Source organism: Canis lupus, chromosome 25 (genome assembly GCF_011100685.1).
Source record: "Canis lupus familiaris isolate Mischka breed German Shepherd chromosome 25, alternate assembly UU_Cfam_GSD_1.0, whole genome shotgun sequence".
NCBI classification, from domain to species: domain Eukaryota; kingdom Metazoa; phylum Chordata; class Mammalia; order Carnivora; family Canidae; genus Canis; species Canis lupus.
In genome coordinates, this window is record NC_049246.1 from 18,120,871 (window position 1) to 18,143,546 (window position 22,676).

General features: G+C 35.0%; 1 protein-coding gene across 4 annotated transcripts in view; it reads right to left on the reverse strand.

The window, feature by feature from the left end:
- The window catches only part of ZMYM2 (zinc finger MYM-type containing 2), an 89,260-nt gene that overhangs the window by 10,274 nt on the left and 56,310 nt on the right, over positions 1-22,676 (reverse strand). For 2 of the 4 annotated variants that reach the window (XM_038573524.1, XM_038573521.1), the window contains 4 exons: positions 7,045-7,159; positions 5,910-6,161; positions 5,517-5,637; positions 3,990-4,182 (listed from right to left, as the gene is read on the reverse strand). In XM_038573524.1, the coding sequence (XP_038429452.1) occupies positions 3,990-4,182; positions 5,517-5,637; positions 5,910-6,161; positions 7,045-7,159 (681 nt within the window). Of the gene's footprint in view, positions 1-818; positions 4,183-5,516; positions 5,638-5,909; positions 6,162-7,044; positions 7,160-22,676 lie in introns of those variants that run through there. The other 2 variants (XM_038573522.1, XM_038573523.1) reach the window with 2 other exon arrangements.

Genomic DNA, 22,676 nt, shown 5'->3' on the forward strand with positions numbered 1-22,676 from the left:
AATGTGTCTAAAATAAATCATAAGGCTTCACACATAAATCTGTAGGATTTACTACTAAGCCTCTTAAGCCTAGTATCAACTGTGCTTAATTTGAAATTCCAGAATCAGAAATCAATTCATTTTACAGATCTAGAAATCAAGGCCCAAACAGAATAAAGTACGTGGTTGGAAGTCCCAGAAAGAGCTGTAATTTTTCTTTCCACTGTACTACAACAGAAAATAAAATATACTCAATTAGGATTTACACCTGCCTTCCTTCAATGATAGAAAGATCTCCAACGGTAGACACAAATGGTCTGTGACCCTCTCTTTGGTTCTATGTCTAATTCTGTATTTACAGATTAAATCTTAGTTTCTCTTTGGTTCTTTTTTCTCAAAAGGCCTAAATTCATGAGCTTAATTCAATAATTACTTAAGACACTATCTGCCCAGATTTTAAGAAACAACTTTCTTTTGTCCGGTTCCTTATAAGGCAAGGAATCACAGTAACTTATTTTGGGAGTCCCTCTATCATCTAGCTTCTAAGAAAAAAAAAAATAATACAAATTGAGACACCACACTTTAGATGTTTCTATTCTCAGACCCAGACTGATGCAGTTAACCTGTTCTGGACATCAACTTCTAAATATATCAGATTTTTGTTAGTATTATTTTCAAGTATGATAAACCCAAAAACAACAAAAAAAACTTAACACTGGAAAACAGCATTACAAAGGGTCCACTCCTAAGAACACAGTAAAATGGACTAACTGAATCAAAGAATTTCTCTAAAAATGAGCAAGGGGCTTATTAAGGGGGGAAATCCAAAAGTATTATAATTTAGTTAAAGAAATTTATTCTTTAAAAATATTTTCATGTACACTTTCATGACTATTTTGTATGAGGGGAACAAGGACATTATCCTACAGTCAGTGTTAACTTAGAACATTAAGTGACATATGTATAACAGTACATTTTGGAAATAACTGGCAAAATAAGTGTAAATTTTTATAGTGATTTAAGACTGCAAAATATTTAAGATCTCGGATTCAATGAACCCACAATAAGAGTAGTACAAACCAAAAATTCGCAGTTTTAGGACTTCTCCATTACTGTAATCCTTAATACTATGCATAAGCACGTTATCCCATTTTCAAATTGTCCCAAAAATGAGTTACCCCACTCCAAATTGGCCAGGACATAGGGAAAGTCCATGAGAAAAACAGTGACAAAAGTTTGAATGCGCAGTACAATATGCATCTTCTCCCTATCTCAGTTATGTTTAACACACTGGTAACAACTTGTGTAATAGAAGTATTTTTTTGTTTTTTTTTTTAATAGAAGTCTTTTTATGGCCAAAAAAGAAAAAAAAAAGTTGAACTTCTTGCCTAGAAAAATCCTTTAATGTCTTATATTACCTAATACAGTTTAAAACCCAAAAATTGTGTTAATGAAGATTCAATTTGCATGGGAAAATCACCCTTCTCAGTATGAATAAAAACTCTGATTCATTTTAAATGGCAAAATCTTCAGAACAAAAAATATAGCATCTCCAATAGACATCTAAAGACAATAAAGTTATATTTACAGGATGCTATCATCAGAAATCACTTGGAAGCAAAAAGAAACTGCTATCATTTAACTGTCCTCTTTGTCAGCAGTCAGCTACGACCACACAAATTAAGGACATTCAGGAACCAATGAAATAAATGTATTCTAGGTGAAATAAGTTTCACAGAACAGACAATTCTTATAAAGTTTTTTTTTCTTTTCCCCCTGAGAGTCAAGTTAATCAATCCTTGGATTGCATTCAAGACAAAAACAAGAGCTCTAAATCCTCAATCATGTTAAGATCAAAATTATGTAGACATTTGTTTAGAAAAGCTAAACTGTACAATAAAGGAAATGTAAATAGCAAGACAAGGTGCTTAATAGTAGTACCATGGCAGAATGTATGGTATTTGGTAGAATAAACATTAAGTGACATTTGGGGCAAACATTATTGCTTGATGGAATATAGCACCACTTTGAAGAATAAAAGATGGTTAGGATTAACCGCCTTTTAATCAACAATATGCATTTATAGGAAAAGTGCTTGAAGTACTTCCGGAAAAAGGTAAGTATGAGGAAAATTTTTGTAGTATATATTTTAAATACGTTACCCACCTTTCTTCATTAAACAATGAGCAATCTATTTTAGTAAACTAATATCAGATTTGCTACTGTCAGTCTGATTATCAAATCAACAAATATAAAATTAAGGGACAGAAATGTTATTCAAACTTATAAAACAAGTTAGAACATTATAAAGTAATTTTATGCCAAAAACATTTCTGATAATTATTGCTTAAATATACAGTGATTACACTTGTGAAATTTTCCATATCATGATTGAGAAAATTTCTTCTGAATGCTAATATTTATCCTAAGCAAGAGAGAAATATCTAAGGGACATGTAGACATTGCCTAACCACTGTGGAAAATAGCCCAAATTCCCCCCAACAATTTTAAAAAACTAATGTCACCATGATGAGTCAAGAATCAGAAACAAGACAATATGATTACACACATGCTCTAGGATTTCAGCCAAATGATTTCTTTATAATAATTTGCAGCTAGCATTTTGCTTAGTCTTTATAAAGTAGGATTTTAAGTAAACTTCCTTGTTCTAAAAGAAAAGGTCTGCAACGGATAAATTGCTCTGCAGAAGCACAAAGTTTTTTAATGCAATCTTCTATAAGAAGTAATTAAATTTTAAAAGCCAAACAATCTAACATCAAATGTGACTTCCTTCGAGATAGACTTTATCTTATCCATCAGTTTCTTTTTCTTCTTCAATCATCTGAAATATCAGAATTACTACACTGGTAATCTTCATAGTAAAATGTGATACTATCTTATTTAAACTAGCTTGACTTTCTATAACAACTATTTTGGGAGTGGCATTTCTAAAAATAATTTTATCCAACATATGCATCAGTCATATTTGAAGGCAATACAAAATTTCTAATAAAATTGGTAAAGTTTTTAGAGTACTACTCAGATACTGCAACATGATCTCTATTTTTAAGGGGAGGGGGAAAAGAAAAAATCAAACTTCTATAAATGAATGGGATTTTGGATACTTATGGTTGGCATAGAAAACAGAATTCTGTAGTTTCATTGGACATTTTTACAAAGAAAATGTCTCAATGATCATGTTTTCAACATCATTCTTCATATATATATATATACACACACATATATACATACATATATATACATATATATATATATATATATATATATTTTTTTTTATTGTTGACTGGGGTGATGCAGAAAGCCACAAATGAGAAAAGGACACTAAGGTTTTAATAAGGGGAACAAAAAGTTGTTTTCACCAGTATAGATTCACATTACAGTACACCAATATTGACAGCATTCTCTTGTCTATTTTTGGTACAGAAGATGGTATCTCTCTACACAACCTTGTAAGGCTTCAGTAACTGAAACATAAAACAAAACAAACAAAACCCCCAAAAAACAAAACAAAAAACCCAGCCTATTAGTTTACAGTTTATTTTAAAAATTCTGAAAGACACTGCAAGTTCTAAACTTTTAGTAGTGCTACCCATACACAACCATCTGGTCAAGAACCCAGTAAAAGAGCCTCCTTTCAGGGAAGCTTTGCAACAGTAGAGTTGTGCAATATGGATGTTTCTTACTACAAGAAAAAAATTATACATGGCACATTCTCATTCGTATTTTGTAATGTAAAAAGTTACAAACATACCTAATCAAATAAATAATAAAAAAAGAATTTGAATGTATTTGTTAAGTATCCTAAAACCACTACATAGAATAATGGCAACTTTCACTCACAGATTATTTACATGGTAATACCCAGTGTGGGTACACTGCTACAAAACTCAAAACAGAAGGAGTAAACTTGAAATGTTTTCCATAATAAAGATCTAGCAGCATGACTATCTAATGCTGTTTTATCCCGATTGCTTCTGAAATGTTCCTTTTTAGTCTGTGTCTTCATCCAGTTCATAATTGTCTTTATCATAAATATCTTTTACTAAAAGAACCCGTACAAGCATATTTTCCAAGGTGTTTCGGTCCAGTGAAGTAGATGTGTACCAGACAGGACTATCTGTAGAACTAGAGCATTCTGGTTGCAAATAAAAAACATCCATTCTCTGATTAAGATTCTGTGGACTTTGGGAGAAAGGAAAAAGTCAATTTCACAGTATATACACAAAACTCCCCCAAACTTTCTTTTTTCCTTCCAAGAATAATTCCATTACTATTAACCGTATCATGTGGTCAGACCACGTCTCATTACTTACATTAAATATTCTATCATTAAGATATATTGGAAGTTAATTTCTTGATGAAAGATTATTTTCCCACCATAACTTAAATTCTGTATTTCACTGAATCCAAAACAATAGAAACAATATTTTTAATCATTACTTTAAAACTGCCACTCAACCAGTAAAATGTTGCCAATTACAATTTTAAAATGTAAACATAACATGCATCCCAGTTTCAGAAATAGTAAAATCTGAAAAATGTGTCTTAAAATTGATGAAATACAGTCGCTCATAAAATAAAATTACCCAATAGCATTTTACAAAAGAAATTTTAACTTTTAAAATACCAACAAGATAATAGTAAGATAGGAGTTTCTAATCTATAGATGACACCATTACTTTTATGAGTTCTTAAGAACTAACCTGGGGACCTCATCATAACTTATAAAACTTTACATAAGAAAATATACTTAATTCATAAGTATATTGAAATATACTTTCAACTCTTTGAAAATTAAAGAGTACATATATAAAGCAACGGACAAGCATAAAATAATTTATGATCTGTAAACCATAAATTCACTGGTTTAAAATTTTCGAAAATGTCTGTTCTTATTAGATTGGGGGGCGGGCAGTGGTAGTAGTAAAACTACTATATTTTTCAACACTATATCTTTCCAACCTTAAGGGATTGTTTTCTCTTAAATGTAAAGTACTTCATTTTCATCTCCATTCTACCTTTGAACATACCTTTCTATCAGGGGAGTGGGCAAATTATAGCCTATCACTTGTTTGTGTTAAATTTTATAACACAATAAAACTATATACTATAAATAAATTTAATATATATAATAGTATTATTGACATATAGTATATGGCTGCTTTCTGGCTATAATAACAGAAGAGCTGCAGCAGAGACTCTATAACCCAAAAAAGCTGAAAACATTTACTATCTAATCCTTTACAAAAACAGTTTGTTCCCTATGCATTTATATATAATGTAATCATTGGTATTACTGTAGTTTAAAAGATGACAATTTCTTAACATAAGCTCTAATCCTAAAGTATAAAGTATAAGCTGGGTATTTTATAATAATGAGACTACAAACATTAGGCATGAGGAGAGAGAGAAAAACCTAAAAAAAGATCAGTGAAAAAAAGGTCACTTTGTAATGTTAAATTCAAGGCAACTAACCCATACTACCATTTGAAAAATTAAATATCATTAACACTTACCTTTTAGACAAGTAGCATTCAAACATTTTCACAGGACATCTAGACGGATTGGCTGTATTTTCAATTTGTTCAAATACTGGCTCATCATCTTCATGTTTTCTTTTTCCAGTAGTAATTTTATCTTAAAAAATAAAAATAACATAAACTCCTAAGACCAATCTTGAAGAAAGGATATACTATTCACTCCTAGTATCTACTATACCAAATATGTGGCTTCTGGTAACTCACAATTTTTCTAACAGAATGAACTAAGATGTTTTAAGAAGTTGTCTTACTTCATGAAAATAGCAGTCCTTAGATTCCTGACAAGTGACCTAAGGTAGTCTTTATTAAGTAAGGCTAAGTTTGGCTATCCTTGCCACAGACGACCTGAAAATAAAAATGTTACACTACCTTCATTATCTGTTCCACATAAGGAAGACACTTGGTATCGAAGACATGCTTTGTTTTCCATTGTTAAAGGATTTTTTTTCCAGTGCCTAAATACAGTGCCAAAGGAAAGTCTTAAGTGTTGTTCCACTGTTTTCAGGCCAAAATACTTAGTGTTAAAGTAGAACAGGGTATTCAGAAGAGCTACAGGAGAGTGTGACCCTAGCTGTTTTATCCTCCAGAGATAATCTTCTTCAACTCGAGAAAAAATTGACCCTTAAATAAAGAGAAACATTTTTAAAGAATTACAATAAATAAAACAATTTTAATTTAATCATCTAAAAAATAAAGTTAATTCAAGAACAAACTTATTCCAATCCTCCATTCACACCAGGTCAAAACTGGAATGAATTTCAGAATTCCCTATGCAGCTCTTTAAAAAAAGAGGCTAGGAGAGACACACTAGACTATGGAACTAGCATCTCTGGAGTAAGGGGCTAGATGTTTGCTTCTGTTCTTCTGTAGGACAAGCACAGAAGGTCAGAAAGGAATTTAAACCTGTAGAATTCCTGAAAAAAGATCGCTGATTTCCATTCACAAACATATTTTCTTCACACACCTAAAACAGATTTCTTAGAGAAATTTACATTACAATATTATCCCCTAGAGGCCTTATGAAATAAACATCCAGTGTCTTACTCCAGAGAAAGAGGGTCACATTTATTACAAAATTCTTCATAAACAGTAGTTATCAACTACATTCATTTCTAACTCAACAAAAGATGAACAGTAAGTTCATCAATAGGTATACTGAAAAATATGCCATCTAATTTAAATTATTCCCTAATTATTTCTAATATGCTTCCTGTAAAAATAAAAATCCCAGCAGCAAGTTAGCAATGGAATTCCTTATTTAAAAGGCATTACAGGGACACCTGGGTGGCTCAGTTGGTTAAGCATTCGACTCTTGACTTCAGCTCATGTCATGATCTCAGGGTCATAAAACGGAGTACTGCATGGGGCTCCACACTCAGCAGAGAATCTACTGGAGATTCTCTTTCCCTTACCCTCTCCCTTTGACCCCTCCTCCAACTCGCATGCATGTGTGCTCTCTAAAATAAATTACCAAATCTTTTTAAAAAAATAAAAAGAGTATTACCATCTGGAAGTATGCTGGGTTGCCAACTTCGGAGTATTTTATTCAATTCTTGCTCAAATGTTTGGTATCCTGGATCAATAAATATGTTGTCTTTTCGATTACTACCACACAAGTACTACAAAAAAAAAAAAGTTTCTTGAAGGAAAAACCAACTAATTTTAAGTAGTGAATACATTACTTATATTCTCTATGTCTTAAGAAAGAAAGAAATCTTATGTCTATGAAAAAGAGGCACAGTAATGCAACATGAGAGACTACTGGCTTTATCTATATATGTAAAAATTATAAAGTTACCAATTACTCTGTTGCCTAAAAAACTCAAAGCTGAAATACACATCTAAGAATCCAGAATGTAAGAACTGGAGAAATCTTCAGTCTGTCAGATAAAAGCAGAATATCTGGCTCTAATGCTCATTATATAGCACATGGAGAAAAAACAAAATTAGACTTTCCAGTAAGAGTAATTAAAAGAAAAATTGTGAATGGTACAGATGGGATAAAATGTTACTCTGTAGCTGTCTGAGGATCTCTTCTAGCAATCTTTGTCAGGCTAAGGCTTTTTTACTTACTGCCTCTCTTTGTTTAACTCCTGTGAGTCACACAAATTAATGACTCTAACAACTTACTATGACAAACCTTAACAGCGAGGGTTGTTAAAGAGTAATTTAAACACTAAAGTTTGCAAAGTCTCTCTCCAATGTAATCTAAAAATAAAATAATGTAAAAGTAAAATGTATGACAATAGCACAGAGAACAGGAGGCAAGAGTTGGAAAACTTACACTATTTTAAGGTTCATACATTATACATAAAGAGATAAAATAATTTGGAGGGTAAATAACTGGAGATGCATATTAAATTCTAGGGCAATCACTACAAAAAGGCATAAATAAACCAGTAGTGGAGATAAAATACAATCATAGAAAAATAACTAATTCAAAGGAGAGCAGAGAAAGAAAAACAAAACAAAATACCCCACAAAGAACAGATAGAACAAATACAAAACAACCAGGAGGACAGATTTTCATCCAATGAAAATGTGATTACACTGAGTATAAAAGGTAAACCAGGTGGCAAACTAGAGTCCTTGAGCCAAATCTGGCCCACTGCCTATTTCTGTCAATAAAGGTTTCTTGAAATACAGACAAGATTGATATTTGCATACTGCCCAAGTCTGCTTTCATACTACAATGGCAAAATTGAATGGGTACATGACACAGACCAGTGGGACCACAAAGACCAAATAAAATGTTTACTCTCTGGTCCTTTATTTAAAAAGGGAAAAAACTTGTTGGTCTAAACACAGCAAAACAAGATTGGTCAACTGGATTTAAAAAAAAAAAAAAAGGCGAAGCCTAACAATATGCTACTTACAAGACACCTTTTTTTTTTTTTTTTAAAGTAATCTCTACACCCAACATGGTACTCAAACGCATAACCCCAAGATCAAGAGTTGCATACTCTTTCAACTGAGGCAGGGAGATGCCTCAAGACATCTATTTTAAACATGAGGACACAGATAAATGAAAAATTAAAGGATGAAAAGATATATACATATACTAATCAAAAATCAGACCAGCAGGGCACCTGGGTGGCTCAGTGGTTGAGCGTCTGCCTTTGGCTCCAGGTATGATCCCAGGGTCCTGGGATAGAGTCTCACATCAAGCTCCCTGTGGGGAGCTTGCTCCTCCTTCTGCCTATGTCTCGGACTCTCTCTGTGTGTCTCTCATGAATACATAAATAAAATCTTTAAAAAAAAATCAGACTAGCATATCATCATCTGATCTAATATTAGTACTACTAATCAGAAGGAAGATTGGCCATCATAATTTCAAAATAGCAGAACAAAAATTCCTAACTAATGCCTTTCAAATAGGATGCAAACCAAGTGCCTGGCAATCAATGAAGTAACAACGTCAGAGCTTCCTCTGCTTTTAGGTTAGTCAGAGGACTGGAATTAAACTATTTTCTAAGCTATCTGGAAATTCTCAACGTTATTATTGTAGCATTAATTGGTTAAAATGCAGTATCACAATTTGATCTGTTTAATGAGACTACAAATATTTTTTTTAAGTTTTATTGTTGTTTTTTAAGTAGGCTCCACAACTAGCAGGGAGCCCAAGTTGGGGCCTAAACCCACCAGCCTGAGATCAAGACCTGAGCTAAAATCACGAGTTGTACACTTAACCAATGAGGCACCCCTATAAATATTTTTTTAAGTAGGGTCCCTAGACATTTTTAAAATGCAAATTTAGGGCACATTATAGAAAACAATCACAAAAGTGAAATCCTCATGTTTGGAATAGCAATTTATATTTTTTGTTCCTAACATAGAGCAGCATACATAATAATAAAATTAAAAAAAGAGGGAAGTGATTCTGAAATAATCTTCAACTATATTAAGTCAAGCAACAAAGGGAAAGTACTTTTTATGTACATTCAGAACTTTAACAATAACTAGCCAAAAACTATTAGGCTCTTGGCTCTACTACAAGTAGCTCCTAAATGATATGTCAACTCTCAGTCCTTCTGAAGAGGCTTCTCTGGCAATCCTTGATAAATTAAAATATCTGCTGCTTTTACTGTTACAGAAGGAATGACAATTTATGTTATGAGTCACTGCTGTAGTATGTGAAGTAATACTATATTATGGTATTGTTATTTTCCATTAAAAGTAGTCTCAATTTACAAATAACTAATCTACAAAATTTACAAACACCTAATCTTCCCTATCACCAAAGCCCAGTAACTTCTGCTTTTCAGAAGCAAATGAGAAGCCAAAGACAGCAGCAGCTAGAAAGTAATCCTGGAGAAAATGCCCTGATGGGCCAGGCCTGTCTGAAGAGCAACAATCTCAATCAAAAATTATATTCATAGAGGATGCCTGGGTGGCTGTGGGTTAAGCATTTGACTCTGGATTTCAGCTCAGGTCAGATCTCAGAGTCCTGGGATAGGCCCAGCGTGGACTCCACCCTCAGTGGTGAGTCTGCTTCAGATTCTCTCTCTACCTCTCCCTTTGCCTGTCCCCCTACACTCACACACATTTATTTAAAGATAAATAAATATTTAAAAACAAAAAAGCAACGTAAACACAACCCACCATTAATTTAGCTACAAATCAGCAGCTCTGGCATTTCAATAATATTATTCCAACCATCAGCTACCAGAAAAAATACCTCCAAGAAAAAAATGTTGAATGTGATCGTTAAAAATGCTTAATATCTTTCATGTTTCACCATGGATAAAAGATGAAGTCTAAACATTTTATCAATGAATGCAGGCCCTTTGCTATATGATTCTTACCTACTTCATACCCCACCCCCAAACTCTCTATACTTCACATTCTACATTCTAGCCATGCCAAGTAGTTCCTGGAAAACTGTGACCTTGATAAGTATTTTTCTCTCTTCTTGGAATGTCATTGTTCTTCCTTGATTCTTCTTGCCTAGAATTTCTATATATACCTCAAAGCTCAATTTAAAGGTATTCACCACTGTTCTATTTCTTCAGATTACATCCTTAGAATCAATTAGTCCTATTTCTGTGCCACCACCATATCATTCATGAGAACGATGCTGTTTAAATATCATTTGTATATGTATTTCAAATCCCTGAGCAGAGTGAGCTACTTAACTTCCCTTCATCACCAAAAAATGGTAAGAATAGTAAGGTTGTTGAGAGGATTAAATGATATGTCAAGCAGTTAGCACAGAAAGCAATAAACAATTTTTTTTAAAAAAGTAATCTCTGATATCTACTCCAATGTTCAGTGTTCAGCATACAATAAGCATTTAACTAATATTTCCTGAAAAAAAAAACAATGAAATAAGGATTAGTATAGTAAAACTCTGACTGTATTACACCACTGCTATGAAAAATAAGGCAAATTATAAAGGCCTTTCTGAATCAAAAAAATATTAAATGTTTTAAAATGCTGGATGTCTTTTAATAGAATTTAACTATCAAAAAAAAAATTATACAGAACTCAAACAAGATATACAATTAAGCCTGTTCACCTGACTTAGCGACTGCCACAATGTATTGGGAAACAGAGGGAAGGAAGCTATAGTACAAAAGTGATTAATATGGTTCCATGTTCTTAGTTGACAAACTACTATACCTTTTACATGTTCATAACAAAAACACAGAGAAGCATACATATCTAGCTAACCATGATGAGGTGGGAGGATTCAGGAAAAGGGTATCCACAGTTCCACTGACAATGGCACTTGGTTTGGGGGCATGCATGTGTTCACCTGTGTAAGATAGTGGGATTTCATGTAATTTTCTTTTTTTAACAATAATCATTATTCCTTATTAAGCCAAGGGGAAAATCAACTATTTCGTTTGTGAGGGAGAAAAAAAAAAATGCTGCACTCCCCTTTCATATAACACCCAGTTAAACATCCATTTAATTACATTTAACATCTCAATATACAATACAGAAGCAGCTACCTGTTTACCTACCTATATTCACAAGACTTAGTCCTCACAACTAAAGATGTTATTTCTTCTAAGCACAAATCTAAGAAAATCATACTTCAACATTATCTTATTTTTATTGTCATATATGAACAAAACCAGTAAATCCAACGGATAAATATGCACACCCTTACAAAAATAGCTGCTATTTCTGTACACATCTTTGAAGTAACATTAAACAGCAATGATTTCCAGAAAGTATATTTTAGATACCTTATTTTTACACTGAATTTTAGGATTATTTTTAAAGCTGCTTAGAAATACCAAACAGTCTTTTACAAAATTAAATCAAGTCTGTGAAAATATGTCCAATGATGAGAAAAGTAAAAGAAAATTTTCAAGTGTGTTAAAAAAAAAAACCCACAAAATTTATCATCTTTACTATTTTAAAGTACAGAGTTCAGCAGTTAAAAACTTTTTTGAGGAGACATTCTTTAGTACATAAAGAACCTGTAAAAATAGAAGAGGTAATTCTGACATATGCTATAGAATAGATAAAATTTGAGGACATTATGCTAAGTGCAATAAACCAGTCACAAAAAAGAGTGATACTGTATGATTTCACTTATACAAGATACCTAGAGTAATCAAAAATATGAAGACAAAAAACAGAATGGGATTGCCAGGGGGAGAGGGAGGAGAGAATGAGGAGTTACTGCCTACTGGGTAAAGCATTTCAGTTGTGCAAGAAGAAGAATTATCAGTATGGATGGTGTGAATGTGCACAGGATTACCAAGGTACTTAATACCACTGACTTCTACACTTTAAATTAAATTAATATGGTTAAGTTTTATATTTATTTTACCACAATAAAAAAATTTCGAAAGAAGAACTTAAAGACATCATTTATAATCATTCATTATATAATCCATTTAGCTCTAAAACCTCTAAAGTAATTGGAATTCTAATATTTACATAATCCATTCAGAAAAAAGCAACCCAGAGATTCAACCTCCTGTAACAGGGTTATAAGGAAGCCAGCCAATTCTTTTTACTTAAAGAAAATGAAAATATAACAAAAATTTGTGGAATGGAGGTAAACTAGTTCATAGAAGAAAATTTATAGCTTTAAACGTTTTACCAGAAAAGAAAAAAAGGTCTATAGTCAATGATCTTAAGCTAGAAAGAAAGAACAAATTAAGAAAAGAACTAGAGACCAGAGATTCAAAAAAAGAAAAAACAGAAAAACAGAAAAATCAATGAAACCAAAAGCTCTGAAAAGATCAACAAAAGAAAACTGAAAAACCTTAGCTTCATCAGCAATATAGGCAGACTAGAAAGAACCCTAGCCCAATTAGGCCCAATCCCACTAGCCATCTGTTTTTCACAACCTATAAACTAATAAGGACTGTTCTGTTTTGTTTTACATCTATAAACAGTTACATTTTTAATGTGTTCTCTAAGTAGCTACAGAACATTATAGATTTTTGCCCTTTGGCCAGCAAAGCCTATATTATTTATTATCTTACCCTTTAAGAAAGTCTGATTCTAAAAAAAAAAAAAAAAAAAGTCTGTTTTCTCAGTTAGATTGCCCAAAACAAAAAGAAGACACAAATTATCAGTATTGGGGATGAAAGAAGGATAAGCACATCCTACAGACATTAAAAGGATAAGGGAATATTACCAACCTATACTAACAAAAATTTGACAGCTTTGATGAAATGCGTAAATTTCTTTAAAGATAAAACTGCCAAAATGTACTCAAAAGAAAGAGAAACTAAATAACTCTATAGCAATTACATGAATTGACTTAGTAATTTAAAACCACCTCAAACAGGGATCCCTGGGTGGCGCAGCGGTTTGGCGCCTGCCTTTGGCCCGGGGCGCGATCCTGGAGACCCGGGATCGAATCCCACGTAGGGCTCCCAGTGCATGGAGCCTGCTTCTCCCTCTGCCTATGTCTCTGCCTCTCTGTCTCTCTCTGTGTGACTATCATGAATAAATAAATAAAATCTTAAAAAAAAAAAAATAAAAAAAATAAAAAAAATAAAAAATAAAACCACCTCAAACAAAAATACAAAAATACAAAAATACAAAAAAAAAAAAAAAAAACCAGACCCATAAGGATTTAAGGAAGGAATAATACCAATTCCCACAAATTCTTTCAGGAAATTGGAGGAAGGGACACCTCCCAATTCATTTAATGAAGCCAGTGGTATTATCCCAATATCAAAGCCAGGGAAAGACTATGGACATTTGCCAAGTCACTAATGGTAAATTAGCAAGTTTAATCAGCAATATATAAAAAGGATGATATATCATTACCAAACAGAGTCTTTCTCAGAAATTCAAGGTTGATTTAACATCTGAAAATTGGTATGCCATTATTCACAGAAAAAGGGAGAAAAACCATATGATTGTTTCAATAGATGCAGAAAAGGCAACTGACAAAATTCAATAACCTTTAACGATAAAATAGCAATATTAACTAACTGGAACTTAAATAAAAATTTGGAAGGATAAAAAGGAGAAAAAAAATCCTCTCAGCAACAAAATAAAAGCCTATGAAAAATTTTCAGCCAGTTAGGAAATAGAAGAAAATTTCCTGGTAATAGGAAATTACAAAAAACCTACGGGCAACATCATAAATAATGGTGCAGGATCTCCCCCAAGAATTAGAAACAATCTAAGGGTTTTACTCTCATCACTTGCATTAAATGTTAGGAGGTGGGAGGAGGCCTGAGATCTCTAACTGATGTAATAAGACAGGAAAAAGAAGACATGCAGGTACACGAGAAAGAAGTAAAACTGTCTTTATTCAGACATGATTATATATGTAGAAATATCTAAGAAAAAAAACATGTACTTGAACTAACCATGAATTGGTATATACAGAATATAAAATGAATTTTACAAAAATCAATTATATTTCTACATACAAGTAATTGTCAGAGGAAACAACTAAGAGAACAAAGAATATTTGACTTTACAGGAAGTGGACTAGGTGGAATAGAGATGGGTAGGACAGAGATCCCCATTTTTTTAATTTTTTATTTTATTTTATCGTTTATTACACTGTAATTTAATGTTATCTGGATACTAGTTTGTAAGCTGAATTTCTAGCAGAAGCCATTTTTAACTGAAATTTTATACAGAACCCAAAACATACAAAAAAAAGTACAGCTGGATTAAAACACAAAGAGTTGGAGTTTAGATGGCAGAGAAGTAGGGGGACCCTGGGTTTTCCTCATTCCTCAAAAAGAGCTGTGCTGAGGTCAGATCACTTGGAGGAAATCAATCTGAGGACTGGAAGAAGGACCTCCATGATTGGAGTGAGACCTCATGGAAGGTACAAGGTACATGGAAGTAAACTGAGGGAGAGAAAAGTATCCATACTCCGGAGGGAAAAGAACGCTTTCCTCGGGCAGAGAGAAAGGAGAGAGGAAGAGAGCGGTTGAAATGAATGGGGTGGTGCCATTTTAGCCTCCTTACCAACATGTTCAGACTTGAGAGAGCAACACAGCAGCCCCCAGGGGAGGTGGGAGTCGCTTACACCAAACCCAGCCCCCAAGTGCCTGGCAAATACTTTAATGGGGCAGGGCAGACACCAAGCTAGCACAGCAGGGAACTCCCCCAAAAGAGCAACACAGGCAGCATTCTACCTGCACCAAGTCTACTGATCATATAGGCGCTTCAAAGTATCCTCTTCAGTTCTGGTGGAAATAGGACCAGGCTGTATTACTTCTTTCCACTGGAATCAGGCTTATAGTTTTTTGCTTGTTACTTTGTTTTTTTTTTTTTTTTTTTTTCATTTCCTTTTCTGTTAGGATCAGGCATCTTTTTTCTTCTTTGAAATCAGGCTTATAATAATTTTTTAAATTGTCTGGGTTTTTTTCATTCCTTTTCCTTTTCTCTTCCTTGTGGAACAGGCTTTCCTGTTTTTTTCCCTTTTTTTTCTTTCTTTCCTTTTTCCCATGCTTTTTTTCAACAAACAAATCAAAGCGTACCTAGATAAATGTCCAAACACTCCCCACTGCAAGAAAAGAGGAATCCTGCACAGGACTGACCAGTGAGAAAGAACAGGCAAAATCCAACAGGAGAGTGATCATAACATACACCAGAAACACTTCCTTAAGTACCAGGCCCTGGTCAGTGTATGACCTCTTTTTAATACAGCATTACTCTCAGGTGGAGAAAATATAACAAACCTTTGTAACACGCAAAAGAAGACAGAAACTTAGCCAAAATGACAAGATGGAGGAACGCTCCACAAAAGAAAGATCGGGAAGATATTACAGCCAGGGACCTACTCAAAATAGACATAAGCAATATATCTGAACAAGAATTTAGATCAATAGTCATAAGACTACTAGCTGGATTTGAAAAAAGCATAGAAGACACCAGAGAAACCCTGCCTGCAGAGATAAAAGACCTAAAAACTAGTCAGGCCAAAATAAAAAATGCTGTAACTGAGATGCAGACCTACTGGATATAATCACAACAAGGACTAGAGAACGAGAAGAGAGAACAGGACAGAGAAACACTATAGAAGATAAAATTATGGAAAATAATGAAGCTGAAAAGAAGAGGGAAAGAAAGCTATTAGATCAGAAAGGCAGGTTTAGGGAACTCAGCAACTCCATAAAGCAAAATAATGCCCATCATCACAGAAGTCCCAGGAGAACAGTGGGATAAAGGGGCAGAAGGTTTATTTGAACAAATTATAACTGAGAACTTCCCTAGTCTGGGGAAGAAAACAGGCATTCAACTTCAAGAGGCACAGAGAATGTTCCTCAAAATCAATAAAAGTAGGTCAAACCATAGTGAAACTCACAAAATACAAAGATAATGACAGAAGTCTGAAAGCAGCTAGGGAAAAAAGATCCTAACCTATAAAGGTAGACACATAAGGCTGGCAGCAGGCCTGTCCACAGAGACCCGGTAGGCCAGAAAGTAGTGGCAGGATATATTCAATGTGTAAAATGGGAAAAAGATGCAGCCAAAAATATTTTATCCAGCACGGCTATCATTTAGAATAGGAGAGAGAGTTTCCGAGACAAAAACTAAAGGAGTTTGTGACCACTAAACCATCTCTGCAAGAAATATTAAAGGGGAACTTTTGAGCAGAAAGAGACACCAAAAGTAACAAAGAATAGAAAGGAACAGAGACAATCTACAAACACAGTGACTTTACAGGTAATACAATGGCACTAAATTAATATCTATCAATAATTACTCTGAATGTAAATGGACTAAATGCTTCAATCAAAAGACATAGGGTATCAGAATGGATTAAAAATAAAGACATCGGGATCCCTGGGTGGCGCAGCGGTTTGGTGCCTGCCTTTGGCCCAGGGTGCGATCCTGGAGACCCGGGATCGAATCCCACGTCGGGCTCCCGGTGCATGGAGCCTGCTTCTCCCTCTGCCTATGTCTCTGCCTCTCTCTCTCTGTGACTATCATAAATAAATAAAAAATAAAAAAAAATAAAAAAAAATAAAGACATCAATATGCTGTTTACAAGAGACTCATTTTAGACAAAGACACCTCTACATAGAAAGTGAGAGAACCATTTATCATGCTAATGGATGTCAAAAGAGAGATGGAGTAGCCATCCTTACATCAGACAAACTAGATTTTTTTTTTAAGATTTAACTTATTTATTCATGAGAGACACACAGAGAGAGGCAGAGACAGGAGAAGCAGGTTCCATGCAGGGAGCCCGATATGGGACTCAATCCCAGGACTCCAGGATCACGCCCTGAGCCAAAGGCAGGCATCCCCAGACAAATTAGATTTCATTTTATTTCTTTAAGATTTTATTTATTTATTCATGAGACACACACACACACAGAAAGAGAGACAGAAAGAGGCATAGACACAGGCAGAGGGAGAAGCAGGCTCCATGCAGGGAGCCCAGCATGGGACTCAATCCCGGGCCTCCAGGATCATACCCTGGGCTGAAGGCTTTAAATCAAAGACTGTAATAAGAGGTGAAAAGGATATTATAGCATTATAAAGGAATTCATCCAACAAGAAGCTCTAACAATTGTAAATATTCATGCTCCAAACTAGAATATATAAACCAATTAATAACAAAGAAATTCATTGATAATAATAACAGTACGAGACTGTAACACCCCACTCACAGCAAAAGACAGATCATCTAAGCAAAGGATCAACAGGGAAACAAGGACTTTAAATGACTAACTGGACCAGATGGACTTAACAGGTAAATTCAAAACATTTCAAACCTAAAGCAGCAGAAAAACATTCTTTTTGAATGCACATGGAACATTCTCCAGAATCGATGACATAGTGGGTCACAAATCAGGTCTCAACTGGTACAAAAAGACTGAGATCATACCACGCATATTTTCAGATCACAATGCTATGAAACTTGAAATCAATCATAAGAAAAAAATTGGAAAGACCAAAAATACATGGAGTTTAACTTAAAGAACTTCCTCCTAAGAAATGAATGGGTCAATCAGGAAATTTGCTCAGGAAATGCCAGGGCAGCCCGGGTGGCTCAGCGGTTTAGTGCCGCCTTCAGCCCAGGGTGTGATCCTGGAGACCTGGGATCAAGTCCCACATCAGGCTCCCTGCATGGAGCCTGCTTCTCCCTCTGCCTGTGTCTGTGCCCGCCCCATCCCCTCATAAATAAATAAATAAATAAATAAATAAATAAATAAATAAATAAATAAATAAATAAAATCTTTAAAAAAAAAAAAAAAAAGACGGAGACACCTGGGTGGCTCAGCGGTTTAGCGCCTGCCCTAAGCCCAGGGCATGATCCTGTAGTGCTGGGATGGAGTCCCTCGTCAGGCTCCCAGCGTGGAGCCTGCATCTCCCTCTGCCCTATGTCTTTGCCTCTGCCTCTCTCTCTCTCTCTCTGTGTGTGTATGTGTGTCTCTCGTGAATAAATAAAATCTTTAAAAAAAAAAAAAAAGGAAATTAAAGACGAACTAAAAAAAAAACAAAATGGAAGAAAAAGAAAATGGAAACACCACAATCCAAACCTTTGGGATGCAGCCTTTGCTGAAGTATATTGCAATACAGGCCTTGCTAAAGAAGCAAGAAAAGTCTCAAATACATAACCCAACCTTATACCAAAAAGAGCTAGAAAAAGAACAGTAAATAACACCTAAATCCAGCAGAAGGGAGATAATAAAGATTAGAGCAGAAATGAACGATAATCAAAAGAACAGATTAATGAAACTAGGAATTAGTTCTTTGAATTAACAAAACTGATAAATCCCTAGCCAGACTTAGCAAAAAGAAAAAAGACCCAAATAAATAACGAATGAAAAAGAAGAGCTCACAACCAATACCACTAAAATACAAAAACTTGTTTGTGAATACTGTGAGAAATCATTTGCCAACAAATTAGGCAATTAAAAGTGGACAAATTCCTATAAACATATAAACTACCAAAACTGAAACAGGAAGAAATAGAAAACCTGATCAGACCCATAACCAGAAAAGAATGAGATCAATAATCAAGTCTACCAATCAAAAAGATAAGTTCTTTAGGGATTCTGGATATTAGCCATCTCAGGGGTGGATGGCTTCCCAGGGGAATTCTACCAAACATTTAAAGAAGCACTAATACCTATTTCTCTGAAACTGTTTCAAAAAATAGAAATGGGGGACGCCTGGGTGGCTCAGCGGTTGAGCATCTACCTTTGGCTCAGAGCGTGATCCCAGTTTGGGGATTGAGTCCCACATCGGGCTCCCTGTGAGGGGCCTATTCTCCCTCTGCCTTCATTTCTGCCTTTCCTCTCTCTCTCTCATGAATAGATAAAATCTTAAAAAAAAAATGGAAATGGAAGGAAAACTTCCAACTCATTCTATGAAGCCAGCATTACCTTATTCCCAAAACCAGATAAAGACCCCACTAAAAAGGATAACTACAGACCAATATCCTCTGATGAACAAGGATGGAAAATTCTAAGATACTAGCTAATCGGATCCAACAGTACATTAAAAGGATTATTCACCACAACTAAGTGGTATTTATTCCTGGGTTACAGGGGTGATTCAACATCTGCAAATCAATCAACATGATACACCACACTAATAAAAGAAAGGATAAGAACCATATGATCCTCTCAACTGACACAGAAAAAGCATTTGACAAAATACTGCATCTTTTCTTCATAAAAACCCTCAAGAAAGTAGGGATAGAAGGAAAATACCTCTACATCATAAAGACCACACACGAGAAAGATTCACAGCTAATATCATCGTCAATGAGGAAAAATGGAGAGCTTTTACCCTAAGTTCAGGAACACAAGAGGGATATCTACTCTCACCACTGTTGTTCAACATAATACTAGAAGTCCTAGCCTCAGCAATTGGACAACAAAATGAAATAAAATTCACCCAATCAGCAAGGAAGAAGTCAAACTTTCACTCTTCACATATGACATGATACTCCGTAAAAAACCTGAAAGACTCTACCCTAGGGGAACCCTGGGTGGCTCAGCGGTTCAGCGCCTAACTTTGGCTCAGGGCGTAATCCTGGAGTCCCGGGATCAAGTCCCGCATCAGGCTCCCAGCATGGAGCCTGCTTCTCCCTTCTGCCTGTGTCTCTGCCTCTCTCTCTCTCTCTCTCTCTCTGGCTATCATGAATAAATAATAAATAAAATCTTTAAAAAAAAAAAAAAGACTCCACCCCAAAATTCCTAGAAGTGATACAGGAATTCAGCAAAGTGGCAAGATGTAACATCAACACACAGAAGCCTGTAACATTTCTAGGTACCAATAATGAAGCAGAAGAAAGGGAAATCAGAATCCGATCCCATTTACAATTGCACCAAAAAAACATAAAATACCTAGGAATAAACCTAACCAAATAGGTAAAGGATCTGTACTCTGAAAACTATAGAACACTTATCAAAGAAATTAAGGAAGACAAAGAAACATTCCATGCTCACAGACTAGAATAACAAATATTGTTAAAATGTCTTATGCTACCCATAGCAATCTACAAATTCAATACAATCTCTATCAAAATAACAGCATTTTTCACAGAGCTGGAACAAACAATTCTAAAATTTATGGAACCAGAGAAGACCCCAAATAACCAAAGTAATGTTGAAAAAGAAAACTAAAGCTGCAGGCATCAAAATTCGGAGTTTAAGCTGTATTATTAAAGTTGTAATCTGGGCGCCTCCATGGCTCAGTCAGTTAAGTTTCTGCCTTCAAGTCAGGTCATGATCCTAGGGTCATAGGATAGACCCCCGCAAGGAGCTCTCTGCTCAGTGGGAAGTCTGATTCTCCCTCTCCTTATGCCCCCTCCCTCTACTCATTCTCTCTCAAATAAATAAATATCTTTTTTAAAAAAATAAAATAAAATAAATAAAGCTGTAATCATCAAGACAGTATGGTACTAGCACAAAAATCAATTCATAGATCAGTGGAACAGAATAGCGAACCCAGAAATGGACCTTCAACAGTTTGGTCAACTAATCTTCAGAAGCAGAAAATAATATCCAATGGAAAAAAGTTTCTTCAACAAATGTTGTAGGAAAATTGGACAACCATATGTAGAAGATGAAACTGGACCATTTTCTTATACCATACACAAAAAATAGACTCAAAATGGATAAAAGACCTACATGTGAGATAGGAATCCATCAAAATCCTAAAGGAGAACACAGGTGGCAACCTCTGTGACCTTGGCCACAGCAACTTCTTGCTAGACATGTCTCCAAAGGGAAGGGAAACAAAAGTAAAAATGAACTATTGGGACTTCATCAAGATAAAATGTTCTGCACAGCAAAAGAAACAATCAACAAAACTAAAAGGCAGCCCACAGAGGGGGAGAAGATATTTGCAAATGACATATCAGATAAAGGGCTAGCATCCAATATCTATAAGAACTTATCAAACTCAATACCCAAAGAACAAATAATCCAATCAAGAAGGGAAGGGAAGGGAAGGGAAAATAAAATAAAAATAGGGTGCAAACTATTAAGAGACTATTAAATATAGAAACAAACACGGTTGCTAGAGGGGAGATGCATGGGAATATAGGGATGTGCATTAAGGAGGAGGAGCCTATCTGGGCAGCCCGGATGGCTCAGCGTTTTAGTGCCACCTTCAGCCCAGGGTCTGATCCTGGAGACCTGGGATCGAGTCCCATGTCGGGCTCCCTGCATGGAGCCTGTTTCTCCCTCTGCCTGTGTCTCTGCCATGCTCTCTCTCTCTGTGTGTGTCTCTCATTAATAAATAAATAAAATCTTTAAAAAAGGAAAAATAGGAGGAGACTATCTTTTTTGATGCACCGAGCACTGGATGTTACATGCAACTGATGAATCACTAAATTCTACCCCTAAAACTAGTAATACACTATATGTTAACTAACTTGATTTTTAAAAAGTCTTAAAAAAAAAAAAAAAAGAAACCATTAGTAAGAGTCTAGGACTCAATTTCTTCCCTTCCGGATGAGTTATCTTGGCAGAATCCTAGAGTGCTCTTCAACATTTTTACAAATGATTGATCTAGGGGCGCCTGGGTGGCTCAGCAGTTGAGCATCTGTCTTTGGCTCAGGGCGTGATCCTGGGGTTCCGGATCAAGTCCCACATCAAGCTCCCTGTGGAGTCGTCTGCTTCTCCCTCTGCCTATGTCTCTGCCTCTCTGTCTGTCTCTCAGGAATAAATAAATTAAAATCTTTAAAAAACAAAAAACAAAAAAACAAATGATTGATCTAGAAAACAAAACTATTTCTATGATGATATAAACATCTTTTTAAAAAGATTGTTCCAAAAAAAAAGGGTGTTCCCTGGGTGGCTCAGTGGTTTGGTGCCTGCCTTCAGCCCAGGGCATGATCCTGGAGTCCCGGGATCGAGTCCCACATCAGGCTTCCTGCATGGGGCCTGCTTCTCCCTCTGCCTGTGTCTCTGCCTCTCTCTCTCTTTTTCTCTCTCTCATGAATAAAATCTTTAAAAAAAAAAAAAAAGATTATTCCATCATCTTAAATAAATACACACAATAAAAAGGAGTGGAAAACTGAAGATAGGTTTATTGTGTACAAGTCAATGAGTGCCTACTATATGGACAGCATGGAACAAGACACAAAGAGTAAAAGCCAGCTCCTATTTGCTCTGAAGAGGATTTATACGTAATAAATAACTGATTCTGATGCTTACTGAGATGTTTTCACCTACACCTGGGACCTGCTATTTCTACTCTTTTTTACTA